The 18,213-nt window shown below is 42.3% G+C and overlaps 1 protein-coding gene across 4 annotated transcripts in view; it reads left to right on the top strand.

Moving 5' to 3' along the window:
- The window catches only part of PXK (PX domain containing serine/threonine kinase like), a 77,267-nt gene that overhangs the window by 42,350 nt on the left and 16,704 nt on the right, over nt 1-18,213 (top strand). For all 4 annotated transcript variants that reach the window (XM_081246934.1, XM_081246936.1, XM_081246933.1 and 1 more), the window contains exons 5-13: nt 2,955-3,032; nt 3,540-3,613; nt 4,330-4,404; nt 7,730-7,834; nt 8,610-8,711; nt 9,177-9,338; nt 9,771-9,888; nt 11,151-11,229; nt 13,905-13,953. In XM_081246934.1, coding sequence (XP_081103060.1) covers nt 2,955-3,032; nt 3,540-3,613; nt 4,330-4,404; nt 7,730-7,834; nt 8,610-8,711; nt 9,177-9,338; nt 9,771-9,888; nt 11,151-11,229; nt 13,905-13,953 — 842 coding nt within the window. The remainder of the gene's footprint in view (nt 1-2,954; nt 3,033-3,539; nt 3,614-4,329; nt 4,405-7,729; nt 7,835-8,609; nt 8,712-9,176; nt 9,339-9,770; nt 9,889-11,150; nt 11,230-13,904; nt 13,954-18,213) is intronic.

The raw sequence follows: 18,213 nt of genomic DNA, 5'->3' as shown, positions 1-18,213 counted from the left end.
CAGAGAGGCTGGAGGCCCACATCCACTGTGCAGGCCACTGCAATATCACATGCTGTAGTAGTTTGGGGGATCTGGAGCCCAGTTGTGGGATTGGAGGAGTCAGTGTTTATTCCCTTTAGTCATCCCACAGGGCTGGGATCTAGGACGTCAAAGGCTGCACACAGTGGGGGCAGCTGGTACGTTCTGAGCTGAGAAGTCTGAGCTCTGTGGGAGGCACGGGATGGACTTGAAAGCATTGCTTTGCATTTCCTGTCTGGGGCTTGTTTATCAGCAACTACTGAGCATGCAGCTTTTCCCATGTGTCACTGCTAGAGAAATGGAGGGCAAATGCCTTCCTTTTCATGGATTTCATGTTCTAATGGGAGAGAGTGTCCACATCCATTGAACATGTATTGATCCCTTAGTTCTTACTTCATCAACTATTTATTGAGTACCTACTATGTGCCAGGTGCTACGAATACAGCACCGAGGAATGAATAGTCTCCTAATCCCATGCCCACCCCATGGCACTTCTGCAGGGAGGTTGACAGGTGAAGACCGTGGCAGGTTAAAAACATGGCAGCACCTTGAGGGTGAGGGTCAGGGTGCAGATGATCCAGATCTGAAGATGGAGGAAGGCTTCCCAGAAGAGGTGGTATCTACATAGAGATCTGCAGGGTGAGTAGAAGTTAGCCAGGCCAAGAGGCAAGGGCCAGTGCTCCCAGAGAGAAAGAAGTATTTTCGTATGGCTGTGGGCTCTGCCCTGTTAAGATATTTCTTTCCAGCCAGAGTTCACAGTCTAGTGGAAGACAGTAGCCCTAATGTGAGACAGGATCCCATAGGAGAGGGACAGGTGTAGCACCGAAGTGTGCAGAGGAGGGAAGAAGGGAGGGAGTCCTGGCTAGGGGAGCAGCAAATTTGGGCTAAGCCTCAAAGGATAGCTGGGTAGGAATAGAAAATGCCAAGGGGCGGAGGTAGACCAGTCTTCAGGGGCCTTGGCAGGCAAATCTCAGTGAAGAGTGTGAGGCTCATACACTGTGGGGCGTGGAGACAGAAGGGTAAGGTAGAGCCAGAGCTAGAAGCTTGGTTTTGATTTGGGAAGGAAATGGGGCCCCAATAAAGGCTTCTTAGCAGAGGAGTAGATGTTTAGGTTTGAAGTGTGTTACCTGAATCTGGGGAGAGAAGGAATTAATATCGGGAGCGTGGTAGTCACGTGATTTACTGACAATAAATCATAGTTCAGAGGAAAGAAAATGTCCTGTCTACAACTCCCTGACCCCAGAGGTAAAAAAAGCTATTTTCTAGTCCTAAATTTGCCAGTAACAAATCTACCATTTTCCACTTGCTCACAGCTGTTTCCCCCACTCCTAAAACAATGTATAATGTATAGTAGCATACAGTAAACATTGTGGAATAATGATATTGTGGGGAATTATGAGTCACTGTTAGTTTTGAACCAACTGTCCTTTACAGTCTCTGAGAATGACATTGTATCCCATTTAGAAAATTATTTTTCATAATCCTCCTCAAAGTTGTTATGATTTTCACGTAAAAGAGTATCTTTTTAAGTAGTTTATGTTCAAGTTATTTTGGAAATACTAAAAGCATTTTATATCCGCATTACTTAGAGAAGAGGTAGGAGGTTCAGAGTTCCCAGTGTCGGTTATAAAAATTAATCTGCTTCTGCCACTCCGAACCTCTCCAAATGCGTTGTCACATTGGAGTAGTTAAAACAAATGTAAATGGAGTCTGTTCTGTGTCTGTCATCTCGTGTTCTCTTATGTGTGGACAACACTGACACTTTACATATTGAGTCAGTAAGATTGTTTTCTTCCCCAAATCTCAATTCATAATATACTGTAAAATATATCAAAATGATATTGTTTGCCTAGCTCTCGGCATAGTTAATTCCAGACTAGGTCATTTTGACACATGGAAAACATTTCTGCTACATCCCTCGTGCCTGGGATGTAACTAATGCTAGGCAGAGGAGCAGTTCCACAATGAAATTGCAGGATTGCTGTTTGCTTTCAGGGATCCAGTGTGGCTTCATTCACTCACTACACTGAGGGAAAATAGCAAATTATAGATGTTGCTTTTTGCAGGAAATGTAAAAACACAGTTATTCTGATAATTTCTTTATACAGTGAACTTTAAAGAACTTCCTCTTTTCATTGTCTTCTTAGAAGGGGGAAACGTTCTCATGATAAATAAACACAAAGAGAAGGGTGGATTTTTTTCCAGTAAACAGGCATATGGTAATTTCCCACCATAGAACCATATTGTTGCTGTACATGGATGTTTTTCTAAAACACTGGCTTTTATTTCCAGTATGTATATATTTAAGGCTAATCGCTTCTTTGTTGGTGAAAGCTTTAATTTCATGAGGAATGAAGGTGGGATAAATATCACTTGGAGCAACATTTAATGCTATTCCAAGCTGAGCTTACAATACGCTTTGAGTTTTGTGCTCGGGTTGTTGTCTGTTGCGTATATTGAATTCTTGGGTTAAGCCAACTAGTTTGCATATTTCAGATCTTCTAGTATAAGTAATTATTCCATTAGTAATTACTTTCTTTTCTTTAATAAACTTTTTATTTTGGAATAATTTTAGATTTACAGAAAAAATGGCAGTGATAGAACAGAGTTTCCATATACCCCTCACCCATTTTCCCCTAATGTTAACATCTTATGTAAGCATGGCACATTTGTCAAAACTAAGGAATTAGCATTGGTACATTACTATTAACTATAGTTTTATTCAGATTTCACTAGCTTTTCCATTAATGATCTTATTCTATTCCAGGATCCAATCTAGAATCCCACATTTTATTTAGTCTGTATTCATTTTTTTATAATTAAGTTTTTCAAGAAGGTCATAGACCATAAGAATTTCATTTGCAAGAATAATATCTTAAGCGTATGGCACTTTCCTGATAATGTTTGACTAATGAGTTTCTAAAATATCTTTGCAGAGATTGCCTTACAACAGGTTTCCATGTTCTTCCGATCAGAACCAAAGTGGGAGGTGGTGGAACCATTGAAAGACATAGGTGAGAAACTGGCATGCCCATTCTGTTAAGAAAGATCAGAGAACTGGGTTCTTTGTCATGCTTCCTTATAAGTATCCCAAGAAAGTTTTTATGCAGGTGAAAGGCATAAGAAATGCAAGTGATTTCTTTTTCTTCTTGCCTCCGTACAGTTTTAGGATGCAGTCCTTAACTTTGATTACTTAATGAATCTTGGTTAAAGCTCCATCTGAAGATTTGGGTGGTAGTAACTAATAGTGTCAGAACCATCATTCATTCTTGTTTTATCTTTTTCACTAAATCTAAACTGAAGTGCTGTTTTCCCTTTTCCATGAGTAGAGTAATTTCTTTGTTTTTTTTTTTTTTTTTTAGTTCAGCTTTTACCATGTCAGTATTACCAAATAGTTGTTTAATGGCGCCTGTATAGCTATGAATAATATTTCCAAAATTAATTTTTATTAATTACTTGGTCACCAGAACATATCGGTGTACAATCATGTAGCTATAAATACATCTCTGCTTTTATGACAGGTTGGAGGATAAGGAAGAAATATTTCTTGATGAAGATTAAAAATCAGCCAAAGGAACGACTAGTGTTAAGCTGGGTAAGCTAGCTTTTTTTGTTTCAGGCTCATTTCAAGGACTTCAGATGGGTTTATGAAAGCAGATATTGACAAGAGAATTACAAAATTGTATTGTGCTCCTGAGTGATGTAAAGGCCTCCTTAGTCACACATCAAAGGAGAGTCATTTTAAGTCACTTTTTTATGCAGTTGGTAGTATCAATGTGATTATATTTGATCAACTAGTAAACATTTGGAAAAAAATACAAACAGTTTAAAATAGTTTTCTGTAACCTCTTTAGGGTTGACAGTTTGGCAGTTTGTTTTAAAGAAAATACTTGGGTAATACTTTGTTTTATCTATCACTTTGAGAGTTCTAGTGATACACTTGATTAATGGAATTAGGTAAGATTACAGTTAAGTCCTAGTATTTGTATGTTTATATGCTATCTCTCCAGAAAGGTCGTGAGACAGCAAGAATTAATGTGGTTTTCATCTTTGGTTTGCAGTTATATATTTGGACAGATTAAAAAAAGGGAAAGACTCGAGAATTCTTTGGTTAGTGGTTAGGACTCTCGCGCTTCCATTGCAGGGGGCGCAGGCTCAATCTCTGGTCGGGGAACTAAGATCCCGCAAGCCATGTGGCACTGCCAAAAAAAAAAGAAAGAAACATGAAAAAAAGAAAAAAGGAAAGACTTATAAGGAGTTTTTCTTTTGATGACCAAGACAGCACCCTGATATTTCTTCCCGTGTTTGCAGGCTGACCTTGGTCCTGACAAGTATCTGTCAGATAAAGATTTTCAGTGTCTAATCAAACTTCTGCCATCCTGTTTGGTGAGTACAAGTCCTTCTATTATTCTTGGTGCTGATGAGAGATTCACAGTGTTTTCTCATGTTTTCTCATGAGTGACCATGGACAGAAGAGCTGGAAATAGTCTAGGCTTGAGAATGGAGAGGTACAGTGGATTTCATTTCAGACTGAGAGCACTCAGGGCTACTCCCATAGATCAGAGGCCATTTAAATGACATTCATGACCTCTAGACAATCCATGACACATGTGGTAATGTAAATGTAGTTTTTGTGTTTTAAGCAAATACCAGAATAGGAAAGCAGCCACTTCTCTGAGCCTCTTGTTCTTGGTAAGGACGTTTGTATCAGTGAATTGAAAGAGCTGTTTCCAGCCTGAGAAAACAGAACTGATACAGTTTTAGGTAAACTGGATGAAGGATTCTAATCGAAGGCTTTCAGTGGAAAGAATGTCATGAGTGTATTTCAAAATATATGCAGAAATTTTTAAGGAAAAGAGTAATCTGGCCAGAAAATTGAGTTAGTGTTGATGTTCTTTATCTGTTTTTTGCATGAGGATGTGGGACCCTTGAATGAGCACAATTAATCTGACCTGTCCAGTTGGGTTGGCAAGTTCCTTCTTTTTTTTAAAAAAAAGTTTGTTTTTTTTTTGGCTGTGTTGGGTCTTCATTGCTGCACGCGGGCTTTCTCTAGTTGTGGCGAGCAGGGTCTGCCCTTCATTGCAGTGCGCGGGCTTCTCATTGGTGGCTTCTCTTGTTGCGGAGCGTGGGCTCTAGGCATGAGGGCTTCAGTAGTTGGAACACGTGAGCTCAGTAGTTGCAGCATGCGGGCTCTAGGGTGCGTGGGCTTCAGTAGTTGCAGCTCACGGGCTCTAGAGTGCAGGTTCAGTAGTTGTGGTGCACGGGCTTAGTTGCTCCGTGGCATGTGGGATCTTCCCAGACCAGGCATCAAACCTGTGTCCCCTGCATTGGCAGGGGGATTCTTTTTTTTTTTTTTTTTTTTTTTTTTTTTTTTTTTTTTTTAATTTATTTTATTTATTTATTTTTGGCTGCATTAGGTCTTCATTGCTCTGCGCGGGCTTTCTCTAGCTGCGGTGAGTGGAGGCTACTCTTCGTTGCAGTGCATGGGCTTGTCACTGCGGTGGCTTCTCTTGTTGTGGAGAACGGGCTCTAGGCTCCCGGGCTGAGTAGTTGTGGCTCGTGGGTTCTAGAGCGCAGGCTCAGTAGTTGTGGCACACAAGCTTAGTTGCTCTGCGGCATGTGGGATATTCCCGGACCAGGGCTCGAACCCGTGTCCCCTGCATCGGCAGGCGGATTCTTAACCACTGTGCCACCACGGAAACCCTGGCAGGGGGATTCTTAACCACTGCGCCATGAGGGAAGTCCTGGCAAGTTCATTCTTGAAGATAGAGTGTCTTGTCAGGCTAGCAAAACCAAGCTTTTAATGAGGTGTGATGCCTGGCCAAAAAACAAACGCTGTGGTCTTTGAGTTTGATTAGTTGGGTCACACAGGCTGTGAGCACCCAATTCTTAGTTTCTTTTAATGGATGTGCTTTTTAAAAAGAAGATAGTGCAGGACTTCTCTGGCGGTCCAGTGGTTAAGACTCCACACTTCTGCTGCAGGGGGCATGGGTTCAGTCCCTGGTTGGGGGAACTAAGATCCTGCATGCCATGTGGTGTGGCCAAAACAAACAAACAAACAAGCAAAAGTAAATAAATAAATTAAAAGATGGTGCATATTAATTACAGAAACTCAGAAAACACAGAAAAGCAAAAGTAAAATAAAACTTGCCCATAATTCCAACCAACCAGAAGTATGAACCAGAATGTCCAGTTGTTACTTTTCTAGAATTTTATATGATTATATTTGAAAAATGATACAGATATTGTTTTAAAACCTGATTTTTTGTTGTTGTTAATGGTATACCATGGACATCTTTTATTGTTAATAAATATAGTGTAATATCATTATTACTGGCTGCGTTAGAATTATCCTTGGCTCTAACTCAATTCACTCAGCTAATCTATTAGACATTTGGATCACTTCTAGTTTTTTGCTCTTATTAAAAAAAAAAAGCCATAGTGAACAATTTTGGCTAAACATTTGTACCCTTCCTTAATTATTTTTATAAGATAAATAACTAGAATTAATAAGTAATTGAAGGAGATTTTTTTGAGACTGTATAAATAGACTGTTTTTATCAAATCCACTAGTTTTAGCATTCACAGAGATTTTCTAATTCCATCATTCCTCTTCTATTTATTAGTTGGCATTCTACTGTAAGGACTAGCTTCCTCTTCTCTCTTCTTTGTCTATTTAAATCAATATGGACTCAAGGATTTTTATTGTATTCATTGGGTTTCATTTTGAGGTGATGAACATGTTCTAAAATTAGATTGTGTGATAGTTGCACAGTTCTGAGTGTACTGAAAACCATTGAGTTCACTTTATAATGGGATGTGAATTATATTTAATAAAGCCATTAAAATATCAGCAGCAATCACTTTGATGTGATAATCAGGAGAAACTTCATGATCAATTTACTATATTTCCCTGGGCACACCCTTCCATCCCCCGACCCACTCAATCCCTGCTCATCAAGTCCTTGCACAGCCCAGCTCCCAAGGGTTTAAATACTCATGGTACTCCTTTGAGCTAATGGACACTGTAATACCTGAAGCCAATTGGTCCATGTAACCAAAATTCCAGGTCATGTGAGGACTTTTCTTTCAGTCATTAAATAATTTGCCTTACTCCCCACCCCACTTTGTCGACATCCATTGCACACTCCAGTAGAGGGACAGGAAGATTCATGCTAGCTGCCCTGGAAAAGGGCCATAATGCCGAAAGATGGCTGCTGTTGCTTTTTTCCTGGCTGTTACACTCCCAGGCTTGTCACTAAACAGCAGTGTGGAATGTTTAGGCAAAGCTGTGAGTGAAGACACATTTATCCTGGTTCCCACTTGGCTGTTCTAGGATTTGGCTGTATTTCTTACCAATTTACAGAGGCAGAATATTAAAACCACCGTTCCAAAAATGCAGACTTTCTCTTGCACCACACTTTTGTCTGAACTGTGAGACTACTCGTACCAAAGCAGACACCTTCACTTGGAGAGCTTAGCTCATCATTTACCCATTGTCACTATAGTTTACCTTCCTTCTCTCATCTAAAAAATGAATTACTAATTGACCTCTAATAACTTGAAAATGCCATGTGTTCCGGGAATATTCTGCACTTATGTGCAATTAAACTATCCACCTGGTACTTGACTCTGCATAACCAGATCCTGGATCTACAAGGAGCGTAGATGCTGATGCAGATAAATGTGAATTTCTTTTTTGTTTCGGCAGCACCCTTACATCTATCGTGTTACCTTTGCCACAGCTAACGAATCCTCAGCATTGCTAATTAGAATGTTTAATGAAAAAGGAACTTTGAAGGACCTGATCTACAAGGTACTTGTGGTGCAAATTCATGGTCATAAAGAAGTTCTCAAGTCCCTTAAGAACCTGTTATTCATGCTTGATCCCTAGGCTTCCAGAAGCTAGGCCCTGAGGATTTAATTTTAATTTTATTTGGAATTAATTTTTATCTTAGCAATAGAAACTACCCAGTTTGGCTAAAGAGCATTCCTTTCTCCACATGAGGGAAGGTTGAACATTACTTGATTATATCCATTACATTGTAGGCTGCTCTTAGGTCAATTTTAAAGTTTATGACTTTGACTTAACAAAGCAATGTTGAACTATCTCAATAAAGCTGTAAAAAAATTTTTTAAAAATATACTGAGAAGCTTTACAAACTCATAGAAAAAGAGATCAGGTTTGTGGTCCCCAGAGGTGGGGAGGGGGGCGGTGAGGGGGAAGTGGAAGAAGGCTGTCAAAAGGTATAAACTCACAGCTGTAAGATAAGTAATATAAATAAGTACTAGAGATGTAGTATACAACATGATAACTATAATTAACACTTCTGTATGTTAAAAAAAGCAATACTGAAGAATTCTAACAGTATACAAGACTTCTGCGTCTTCACTGGACTAGAGAAAGGCTGGAACCCAGGTCAGCCTCTTTCTATTAACTGTGCAGACTGCCATATTTAAGAGCCCACATCCTGACAGCTGGACTCATCTGGTGTCCCCCAGCCTCTTAGCGTGCTGCCTGTTCAGGGAGGCCGTGTGTAGAATTTGACCAGTCTCCTGCCTTCTTATGTGCTCTTTGTTCCTTTCCAAAGGCAAAACCAAAAGACCCATTCCTAAGGAAGTACTGCAACCCTAAGAAGATTCAAGGCCTTGAACTTCAGCAAATAAAAACATATGGGCGGCAAATATTAGAGGTAAGAGTTATTTAATTTTGGTTTAAGTTGCATTGAAATTTCACCCAGCCTCACCATACTCTTTTGGGAAAGTTCTCAGGCAATATCCAAAGTAGTTTAAGTTGTCTGATGGCTTATAAACTGGTGACATTGTCATATTTTATCCCAAAAAGCAAACATTTGAGACTAAGGCAGTAATTTAGATCAACAAAGTTCCAAAAGCTTAGCTATTGGAAATTCCTAAGTTAGTGTCTGATTTAAGAACTTTATTGTGTGAGTACCAACTTTTGTGTTATTTTCGGTTGATCTTTATCTTGGTGCCAAGATAACACAGCTATCTTGTTTAATTTTTTTTCTAGGAATCTCCCCAGTGACCGGTTTGGTTTTATTTCAAAATATATTGACTGAAAAAGCAAAGTTTAACCTGTCTTGTATCTGAACGAGTTGGGGCGGGGGGGAATGTGACCTCTACCTATTTTTTAATAGGTACTAAAGTTTCTCCATGACAAGGGATTCCCTTATGGGCATCTTCATGCTTCCAACGTGATGTTGGAAGGGGACACTTGCCGGCTGCTGGACCTTGAGAATTCCTTGTTGGGCCTTCCTTCCTTCTACCGATCTTATTTCTCACAATTCAGGAAAATCAATGTAAGTTGCTGAAAGTCATGAAACAGCAGGTTTATATTTAGGTATAAATTATCCCCATGGCAGGATGCATGATCTGCCACTGTAAGAGATAACGCACTAAGCAGTGACAGGTACAGTTGGGGTAGGCATTCCTGTTGGCGCTGTTCTCCCACAGCACTGCTCTTTCTCCGAGAGGCTAGTTGAAGTGGTAGCTGGGACAAGGAGGGCATGGAACCAGTGACTGGAATACCATGGAGGGTAGGACCAAGACCTTTGGTCAGAGCAGTGTTTTGTGAGCTTTTACAAAAGTCTTTGGAATTGGGTCATCACTACCAGTTGTGAGTGGGGTTGCCCCCGGGCCATATTTCTTAGTGGAAGCCCAGGGCAGGAGGCTTGGGATTCACAAAGCCAAAGCAAAGGCCAAATATGCCGCTGCTCTCTTTTCTTCTGCAGACATTGGAGAGTGTGGACGTCCACTGCTTTGGCCACTTACTGTATGAAATGACTTACGGACGACCGCCAGACTCAGTGCCTGTAGACTCCTTCCCTCCTGCACCGTCTATGGCTGTGGGTCAGTATGGGGTGTGGAGGGGCCTTCTGGGCCCTTGTAATGTGCAGAGCTACTCACCCTCTTTCCAGAGTCCAGGGAAGACCCAGAGGAAGTTGCTACGTTCCACAGCCAGAAAGTCTTACTCGTCTAAAAGTAATTTGAGTGACTTCCTTAAATGCATTTCCCTGAAAATTCAGATAGCTTTTCTATTTGTCAGGCTATCTGAAACCTCAGGGGACATTTTATAACATGCATTAGAATTTTGGAAGCAACAGGATGTGAAGAGAGAAGTATGGCCAAACTGAGTCTGATACAGAAGCAGGAGCCAGGAGCAGGAAAGTTGCAGCCAGTCTTACGGACTCAGGCTGGTGTCAGGAGTCAGACCAAGGCTGGAGAGAGACCTGCGAGGACAGCCACAGGCTAGACACATGGTAGAGGAGAGTCTGGCAAGCCCAGGGCTAGGAAAGGCAGACAGGAATGCAGATACCTGGCACCTTGGATCCAGGAGCTCTTCTAGCATTACTGAGGGGGCTGAAGCGAGTGCGGGGATGGGTGGGCACCTGTAAGAAGAAGGGAAGTGGGGACGGATGCAGAGTCATCCGGGGACCCTTTCATCCCCATCCACAGCCAGCTCAGAACTCACTGCCGGAGCAGAGGAGGGGAGGGCAGGGCAGGTCTTGGACCACTGTGCCCTCCAGGCATGCGGGGCAACCCTCCACCAGTGTTAGTTTTGTATCAAATGAGGTGGTTCCAGAGAATGGGCCCCGAGACTTCTTTGGGTTGAGTTTGAACAGAACAGCTGAAACTGAACAGTTACCTGCAAGTAGAAAAATCTGGCTGCTTTTGTTTACATCATCCAAGGTGTGGGATGGTGCGATACTAACAGTTGGCATTTCGTGTGATGGTTTTGACTAAAAGCAGGCAAGCAGAGAAATGTCGCTCAAGTTCAGAAGTTTACTTCTGTGTAGTGTTTACGTCTCTCTTCAGAGAGCAAACATATTTGTGGATGATATCTTGAATCCCTCCTCCACTTATCTCTGGAGTATATTTAGCTTTCTGTCAGCATGTGGTTCCTGAACCATTTCTTTTGAGGCATCAGTAGTGTCAGTGTTGCCAGCATCCCCCTCCCCGGCACGTATGCCATCTGTCTGTGCGTGAAGAGTTTTGACACTGTCCTGATCAGCCCGCAGACAGCTGTTGCAAAGCGGTGTCAAACTTTTCATCACCAAGTGGATTTGCCAGCATGTTCTGTGGAACTAAAATGTGTATCTGTTCATTTCAAGTGGCCGTGTTGGAGTCTACGCTGTCTTGTGAAGCCTGTAAAAATGGCATGCCCACCGTCTCCCGGCTCTTACAGATGCCGTAAGTTAATCCCACACCTTGGCTGTAACCCTCCTAACTGTGGACCACTAGCCCAAGTGTCTGGTCCTGGTAGAGACTCAACAGCGTCCCCGCAGAGTCACCATGACCTGCTTGCTGACGGTCACTTGCCGCATGATGTCCTGACCTTTCCTTGTGACCTCTCTGCACCATAGCCTGACTGCTCTCTCTTCACATCAGTGTCGTCTTCACGTGTGTCTCTCCCTGTCCATGTTGGCGTTGTATACGTGGACTTCCCGCTTGGGAGGTACTGAAGGGGGGCCACCCTGTTTCAGTGCACCGCGTGGCCCACGGCTGTGGCTGCTTCACTAGCCGCTGTCTGGGGAGGGTCTGGCCTCTCGGAGGAGGGCAGCGTGGCTCTGGCCTCCCCTGCACTTGTTTGTTCATTTACTCACTGGGTAACACGTATCTAACGTCTGACATGTACCAGGCACTGTGCTGGGGCGTAGAGCTCAGGAGACATTCTCCTTTAAACAGCGTTATGAATAGTCAAGTGAGGTGGGTGAAATAGTGCTTTGCGGCCTTTCCTTTAGGTATGTTTTCTATTCCTTCATGGAAAGGCAGCAGGGTGGTTAAGAAGCATGTTTCTGAGGTTAGACAGACCTGGGGGTGGGCCCAGCCTTACCACTTCTACCTGGGTGACCTTGGGCAGGTTTCCTAACCTCTGGAAGCTGAGTTTCCTCATCTGTAAATGGGGACAATAATAGCCCCCACCTCAGAGGGCTGTTGGGAGGATTCATTGCGATGATTCCTAGTACAGTGCCAGTTACTAAAGCAGAGCTTATTAAATGTTAGTTATGCTTCCTATTGATTCAGCTTATACTCTGTGCCTTGCGACTTACCCACTGCTCTGTAAACAGATGTATTTGGGAAACAATTGTATGGGGAAATAAAGCGGGACAGCTTGAGGTACGTACAGCCCGAGGTCAGAGGAGGCGGTGATAACTTCAGATTCCTTGTGTTAGGGAAAGTCTACTCCAGCTCCGAAGCCGTCCTAGGCCCTGAGGAGGCTGTGACGGACAGAGCAGCCCAAGACCCCGCCACATGGATGTGACTTCCCAATGTTTGACTGACACTGGTGCCTCGCCGCCTGAAGCAGCCACCATTAATAACAGTGTAAACATGGAAAAATAGATCTAGTCAGGGAAACAAAACAATTTTCACACACACTTTTAGAACATATGCATCTGTAGTTAGGGAACAGCTTGTATCCACGTTAATTTACTTGGGTTTGTAGTCGCACCCCCTGCTCCAAAGCTCTTACATTTTTCTCCCAGTCTTCCAGTTCTAAAGTGAATCCAGGTAATTTTTCTTCACTTAAGTCTTTCTACCGTGTGGGCTTCAGCCTTGAGACAGCACTTGGAGAGGTGTGAACTCTGTTCAGTTCAAAACGTGTTGTCTGGAAATAAGTGGACCCTCAGCCTTGAGGAGGAGAGTTCTGTCTCCACCTCCAGGCCGCCCAGGGAGTGCTGTGAGGAAAAGTTAACCCTGTCACTTCTACCTGTGATGTAGTTTCTGTTTTTTAAAAAGGGGGACCGTTCAAGGAAAGACTTACTTAGAGCCTTTTGGGCACTGCCCAGACAACTATTTAAATTCTCTGACCTGTTTTAGCCAAAACAGTTCCGAATTCCTCATGCTATTGTTTTTAATAACACACTTTTGGGCCTCCCTGGTGGCACAGCGGTTGAGAATCCGCCTGCCGATGCAGGGGACACGGGTTCGAGCCCTGGTCTAGGAGGATCCCTCATGCCGCGGAGCAACTAGGCCCGTGTGCCACAACTGCTGAGCCTGTGCTCTAGAGCCTGCGAGCCAGAACTACTGAGCCCGCGTGCCACAACTACTGAAGCCCGTGAGCCTAGAGCCCGTGCTCTGCAACAAGAAAAGCCACCGCAATGAGATGGCTGCGCACCTCAACAAAGAGTAGCCCCTGCTCGCCACAACTAGAGAAAGCCCACGCGCAGCAATGAAGACCCAACACAGCAAAAAATAAATAAATAAAATAAATGTATTTAAAAAAATAATAAATAGCTCCCTTTATAAAAACAAAAAACAAAAAACACACTTTTGAAGAGAGAATTTATATTCTCCCAGAGCTGCTATTTCTTTTTAAGAGAGCATGAGAAACACTACTTTTCTTAGAAGAAAATTATTTTCTCATTGGATTCCAATCAGAACAATTCCTTTTTTACTTACTCTCATGTCTTTATTATATTGAGCTCTAGAATAAATGTTGTCCTCCTCTGGGGCAAAAAAAAAAGGAAAGCCAATTATTCTGTTTAGAAATATCTACTGCATATATTATTTGCAATATAATATAAATACAATAAATAATGTGCAAATTTCTTTTCAAAACGTTAATTCACTATGTAGCATGAGAAGACTCTCACCCCTCAGTGGGGAAATCACCTCCCCTACACGGCTGACCCAGTCCCCCTGGAGAGCTCCGAGATGGTGGGGAGTGGCGGGTTTCTGGAGGTCACCTTGGGTAGCCTGGAAACTCCTTTGAGTTTGATAAACACGAGATGGTGGGTTGGCCCGGGGCTGGGGGATGTTGTGGGGGACTTGATGGGCGAAAGCTGTCTCATTCTGCTTTGATCCTGTTCTGGGAGTGCACCTGGTTTAAGAAAGATATTTTTGTTTGTTTCTTTTCTTTACAGATTATTCAGTGATGTTCTGCTAACTACTTCCGAAAAGCCACAGTTTAAGGTAAAGCAAATTATATCATTTCTTGGTTTGTGACATGAATGTGTACTTGGAAAGTTAGCACTTTTTTTAATCAAAAAAAGAAGGTACAGTATTTATAAGTGTGGACTGGAAGAATGCACACTTAAGAGCATTTTTATTTGGGGACCTTATTGAGGACAGTAGCCAGGAGACAGCCTCTTAGATAGCTCTAAGGAACTACGAAGAGGCAGGGGAGGGGCCAGGATATATATGAACTTTTTGCTGGAAAAAAACATGTAGTCAAGCGTAAAAAGATTACTGCTAGGGCTTCCCTGGTGGCGCAGTGGTTGAGAATCTGCCTGCCAATGGAGGTGACACGGGTTCGTGCCCTGGTCTGGGAGGATCCCACATGCCGTGGAGCGGCTGGGCTCGTGAGCCATGGCCGCTGAGCCTGCGTGTCCGGAGCCTGTGCTCTGCAATGGGAGAGGCCACAACAGTGAGAGGCCCGCGTGCCGCAAAGGAAAAAAAAAAAAAGATTACTGCTAATCACAGAAGACAGACACCTGAAGTTAATGATTTTAGTGTTTTTCTGTGTATGAAAGATGCCAAGAATCTGGGGTCATTGGAATTTTTCCTTAGATAGGCATCTTAACTCTCTAGGGTCCTGTATATCCAAAGCACAGAATGCTTCCTGTTTTTCTCCACCCTGAATTCCCCCCAGGGTGAACCTTCCGGGGGCAATTGCAGTGGGTTGCAGCTTAATCCTTGTGGAACGGGAATGGCCAGCAGCCTTCTTTATTTTAATAAAGAAAAATTGCAAATAATCTAAATATCCTATAATGAGGGAATAGCTTAATAATTTAAGTACATGTATTGGATTAAATGCGTTTTATCTAATAAAAGTAAAATTTATAAAGATTGTAGTAGCCTGGAAAATGATTATTATTTGGGCTAAGGGGAAAAAACAGGATATAAAATACAGTGTGTAAAAAAAAAAAAACCCTCTGTCCAGAATAAGGACTGGAAGGAAGTATCCTGGGAAGTGGCAGTGTTATGTGGTGTTATGCAAAGAGCAGGGGCTTTGGAACAAACGTATGGACATCAAGGGAGGAAGCGGGGTGGCATGAGTTAGGAGATTGGGATTGACATGTATACACTAATATGTAGAAGATAGATAACTAATGAGAACCTGCTGTATAGCACAGGGAACTCCACTTTGCTGTACAGTAGAAACTAACCCAACATTGTAAAAACAACTATATCCCAATTTAAAAAAAGGAAAAAAAAAAAAAAAAGGAGCAGGGGCTTTGGAACTCCCCCAAACCAGGTTGATGCCTTGCTTTGCTTTCATGATACCAGCCATTTATCTAAGGCAGGGTTTCTCAGCCCTGACCTTTGACACTTTGGACCAGGTAGCTGTTCTTTGTTGCTGGGGCTCTGCTGTGCGTTGTGGGATGTTGAGCAGCACCCTTGGCCTGTACCCACTAGATACAAGTAGTATTGTCATTCCACCCCACAGCTGTGTGACTGTGAAAACTGCTTCCAGATGCAGCCAACTGTCCCCTAGGGAGGGGACGGGGGCAAAATCACTCTCATTTGAGAGCCACTGATATATGGGCAAGGACCTATTCTTTGGGTCTACGTTTACTCGTTGTGTAGAATTGGTGAGTAAAACTTGTCTGTTGTCACTGGACAACTGAGATGATCCCTGAGAACGCCTAGTTCAGGGCTGGGCACTCACTGTTAGCATTGTTTTGGGTAGAGAGATGAAGGATATTTCTCTTTCTCCTCTCTCTATTCCCCCAAAACCTGTAAAACTCTTACGAAGAAATTACATTTAGCAGGGGGAAAAAAAGAAGGAAAACCCCAAACAGGGTGGGGTCAGAAGATTTATAGGCAAGGGAGAAGCTTTCCTCTGTCCTGTTTTTTGCCAGTTAGAGGAGTTCTGACAATAATAGCTTCTTTGGATCTGATGTAGGAAAAAAAAAACCTTTTAAATTCATGTCTTTGTTACTGAAACTCTTCAGGAAACGCATTCAGCCTTGTAAATAAGTGTGCTCTCCTCAACCCTAGTAGTCCAGCCCAGGGGTTATCATCACCCCTTGTTCTTCCTCCAAGCCAGAGAGCCTGCAGCAAAGACACTGTGATCTTAAAAACCAGTGTTAATCTCTTGTATGTCTGTTTTCTTTCTGGAAAGATACACAAGAGACGGGTGATGTTGGTTGCCTCCATGGTGGGGGACTAGGTGGGATGTTTTTTACTGTGGATATACCCTTTTTATGCCTTCTGAGTTTTGAACCATATCACTGTGTATTACCTACTCAAAACTTTTTTAAACTTAAATTTTTTTTTTAATATTCGTTTTATTTATTTATTTGGTTTTGGCTGCATCGGATCTTAGTTGTGGCGCGCAGGCTCTTCGTTGTAGCGTGCAGGCTTCTCTCTAGTTGTGGCACACAGGTTCCAGAGCGCATGGGCTCTGTAGTTTGTGGCACGCAGGCTCTCTAGTTGAGGCACGCGAGCTCAGTAGTTGCCCCGCAGCATGTGGGATGGTAGTTCCCCGACCAGGGATCGAACCGCGTCCTCTGCACTGGAAGGCAGATTCTTAATCACTGGACCACCAGTGAAGTCCCCTAAACTTAAATTTTTAAAAGAATAATAGAGACAAAAAGTTGAACATGGTCTGAGTGTCTGTTTTCTAGGCCTGAACTCCTCATGGTTTGAAAAACTAATAAATTAAGAAATGACAAGCTCAGAACCACACTAAGCTTTTGTTAACAGCATCTTCCAGTAAGAAAAAACTTAATCTTGTGAAATTCAGAAAATAAGTCTTAAGAAAGAAAGGAAGGAAGGGAGGGAGGGAGGGAGGAAATAAGTCTTTCACAGAGAAAATCCCTCTGAAGTTATAAAATATTATAATTACTTGAATTTGTGTGTGTGTGTTCCAGTAAGCTTTATATATATTTTTTGTTTTTAATTATGATAAAAACATCATGTAAAATGTATCCTCTTAGCCATTTTTAAGTGTACTACTCAGTGGTGTGAAGTGTATTCACATTGTCGTGTAAAAGATCTTTGGAACTTTTTCATCTTGCAAACCGAAACTCGAGAACCATCTTAAGTACAACTCCCAATTTTTCCACCCGCAGCCCTTTGGCAAACACATTTTACCTTTTAGATATCTCATATAAACGGAATCATACAGGATTTGTCCTTTTGTGACAGGCTTATCTCACCCAGTGTAATGTCCTCAAGGTTCATCCATGTTATAAGCATGTGACAGTATTTCTTTCCTTTTTAAGGCTGAATAATATTCCCCTGTGTGTATATACCACATTTTATTTATCAATTCATCTATCAATGGACATGTGGGTTTCTTCCATCCCTTGGCTATTGTGAATAATTCTTCAATGAACATGGGGCATGCTTTGATATCCTGCTTTCAGTTCTTTTGGATATATACCCAGAAGTAGGATTGCTGGATCATCTACTGGTAATTCTATTTTTAGATTTTTTTGAGGAACTTCTATACTATTTTCCATAGCTGCTGTGCCATTTTACATTCCCACCAGTAGTGTACAATTTTTTCCATCCTCACCAACATTTGTTATTTTCTGTTTTTTTGATAGTTACCATCCTAATATGTGAGGTGATATCTCATTGTGGTTTTGGTTTGCATTTCTCTCATGATTGGAGATATTGATCATCTTTCCATATGCTTGTTGGCCATTTGTGTATCTTCATTGGAGAAGTGTCTGTTTAAGTCCTTTGCCATTTTTTTCCTTTGATTTTCTGCTCTTTATTTTATTTTATTTTTTCAGGTTTATTGTGGCATAATCCATTTTTGGTCACAAGTCCATTTTTTTTTTTTTTTTTGCGGTACGCCAGCCCCTCACTGCTGCGGCCTCTCCCGCTGCGGAGCACAGGCTCCAGACACACAGGCCCAGTGGCCATGGCTCACGGGCCGAGCCGCTCCACGGCACGCGGGATCCTCCCGGACCGGGGCACGATCCCGCGTCCCCTGCATCGGCAGGCGCACTCCCAACCACTGCGCCACCAGGGAAGCCCTCAAGTCCATTTTTTAATTGATTACTTATGTTTTTGTTTTTGAGTTGTAGGAGTTCTTTACATATTCTGGATGTTAACTCCTTATCAGATGTATGATTTCCATTTATTTTCTCCTATTCCGTAGGTTGCCTTTTCACTCTGTTGATAGTTTCCTTTGATGTTCAGAAGTTTTAAGCTTGATTTAAGCTTGATGCAGTCCCATTTGTCTATTTTGGCTTTTGTTGCCTGTGCTTT

This window comes from Mesoplodon bidens (genome assembly GCF_964165515.1).
Source record: "Mesoplodon bidens genome assembly, chromosome: 10".
Lineage (NCBI taxonomy): Eukaryota > Metazoa > Chordata > Mammalia > Artiodactyla > Ziphiidae > Mesoplodon > Mesoplodon bidens.
The sequence above is the reverse complement of the archived record's forward strand: the minus strand, read 5'-3'. Positions and strand labels throughout refer to the sequence as shown.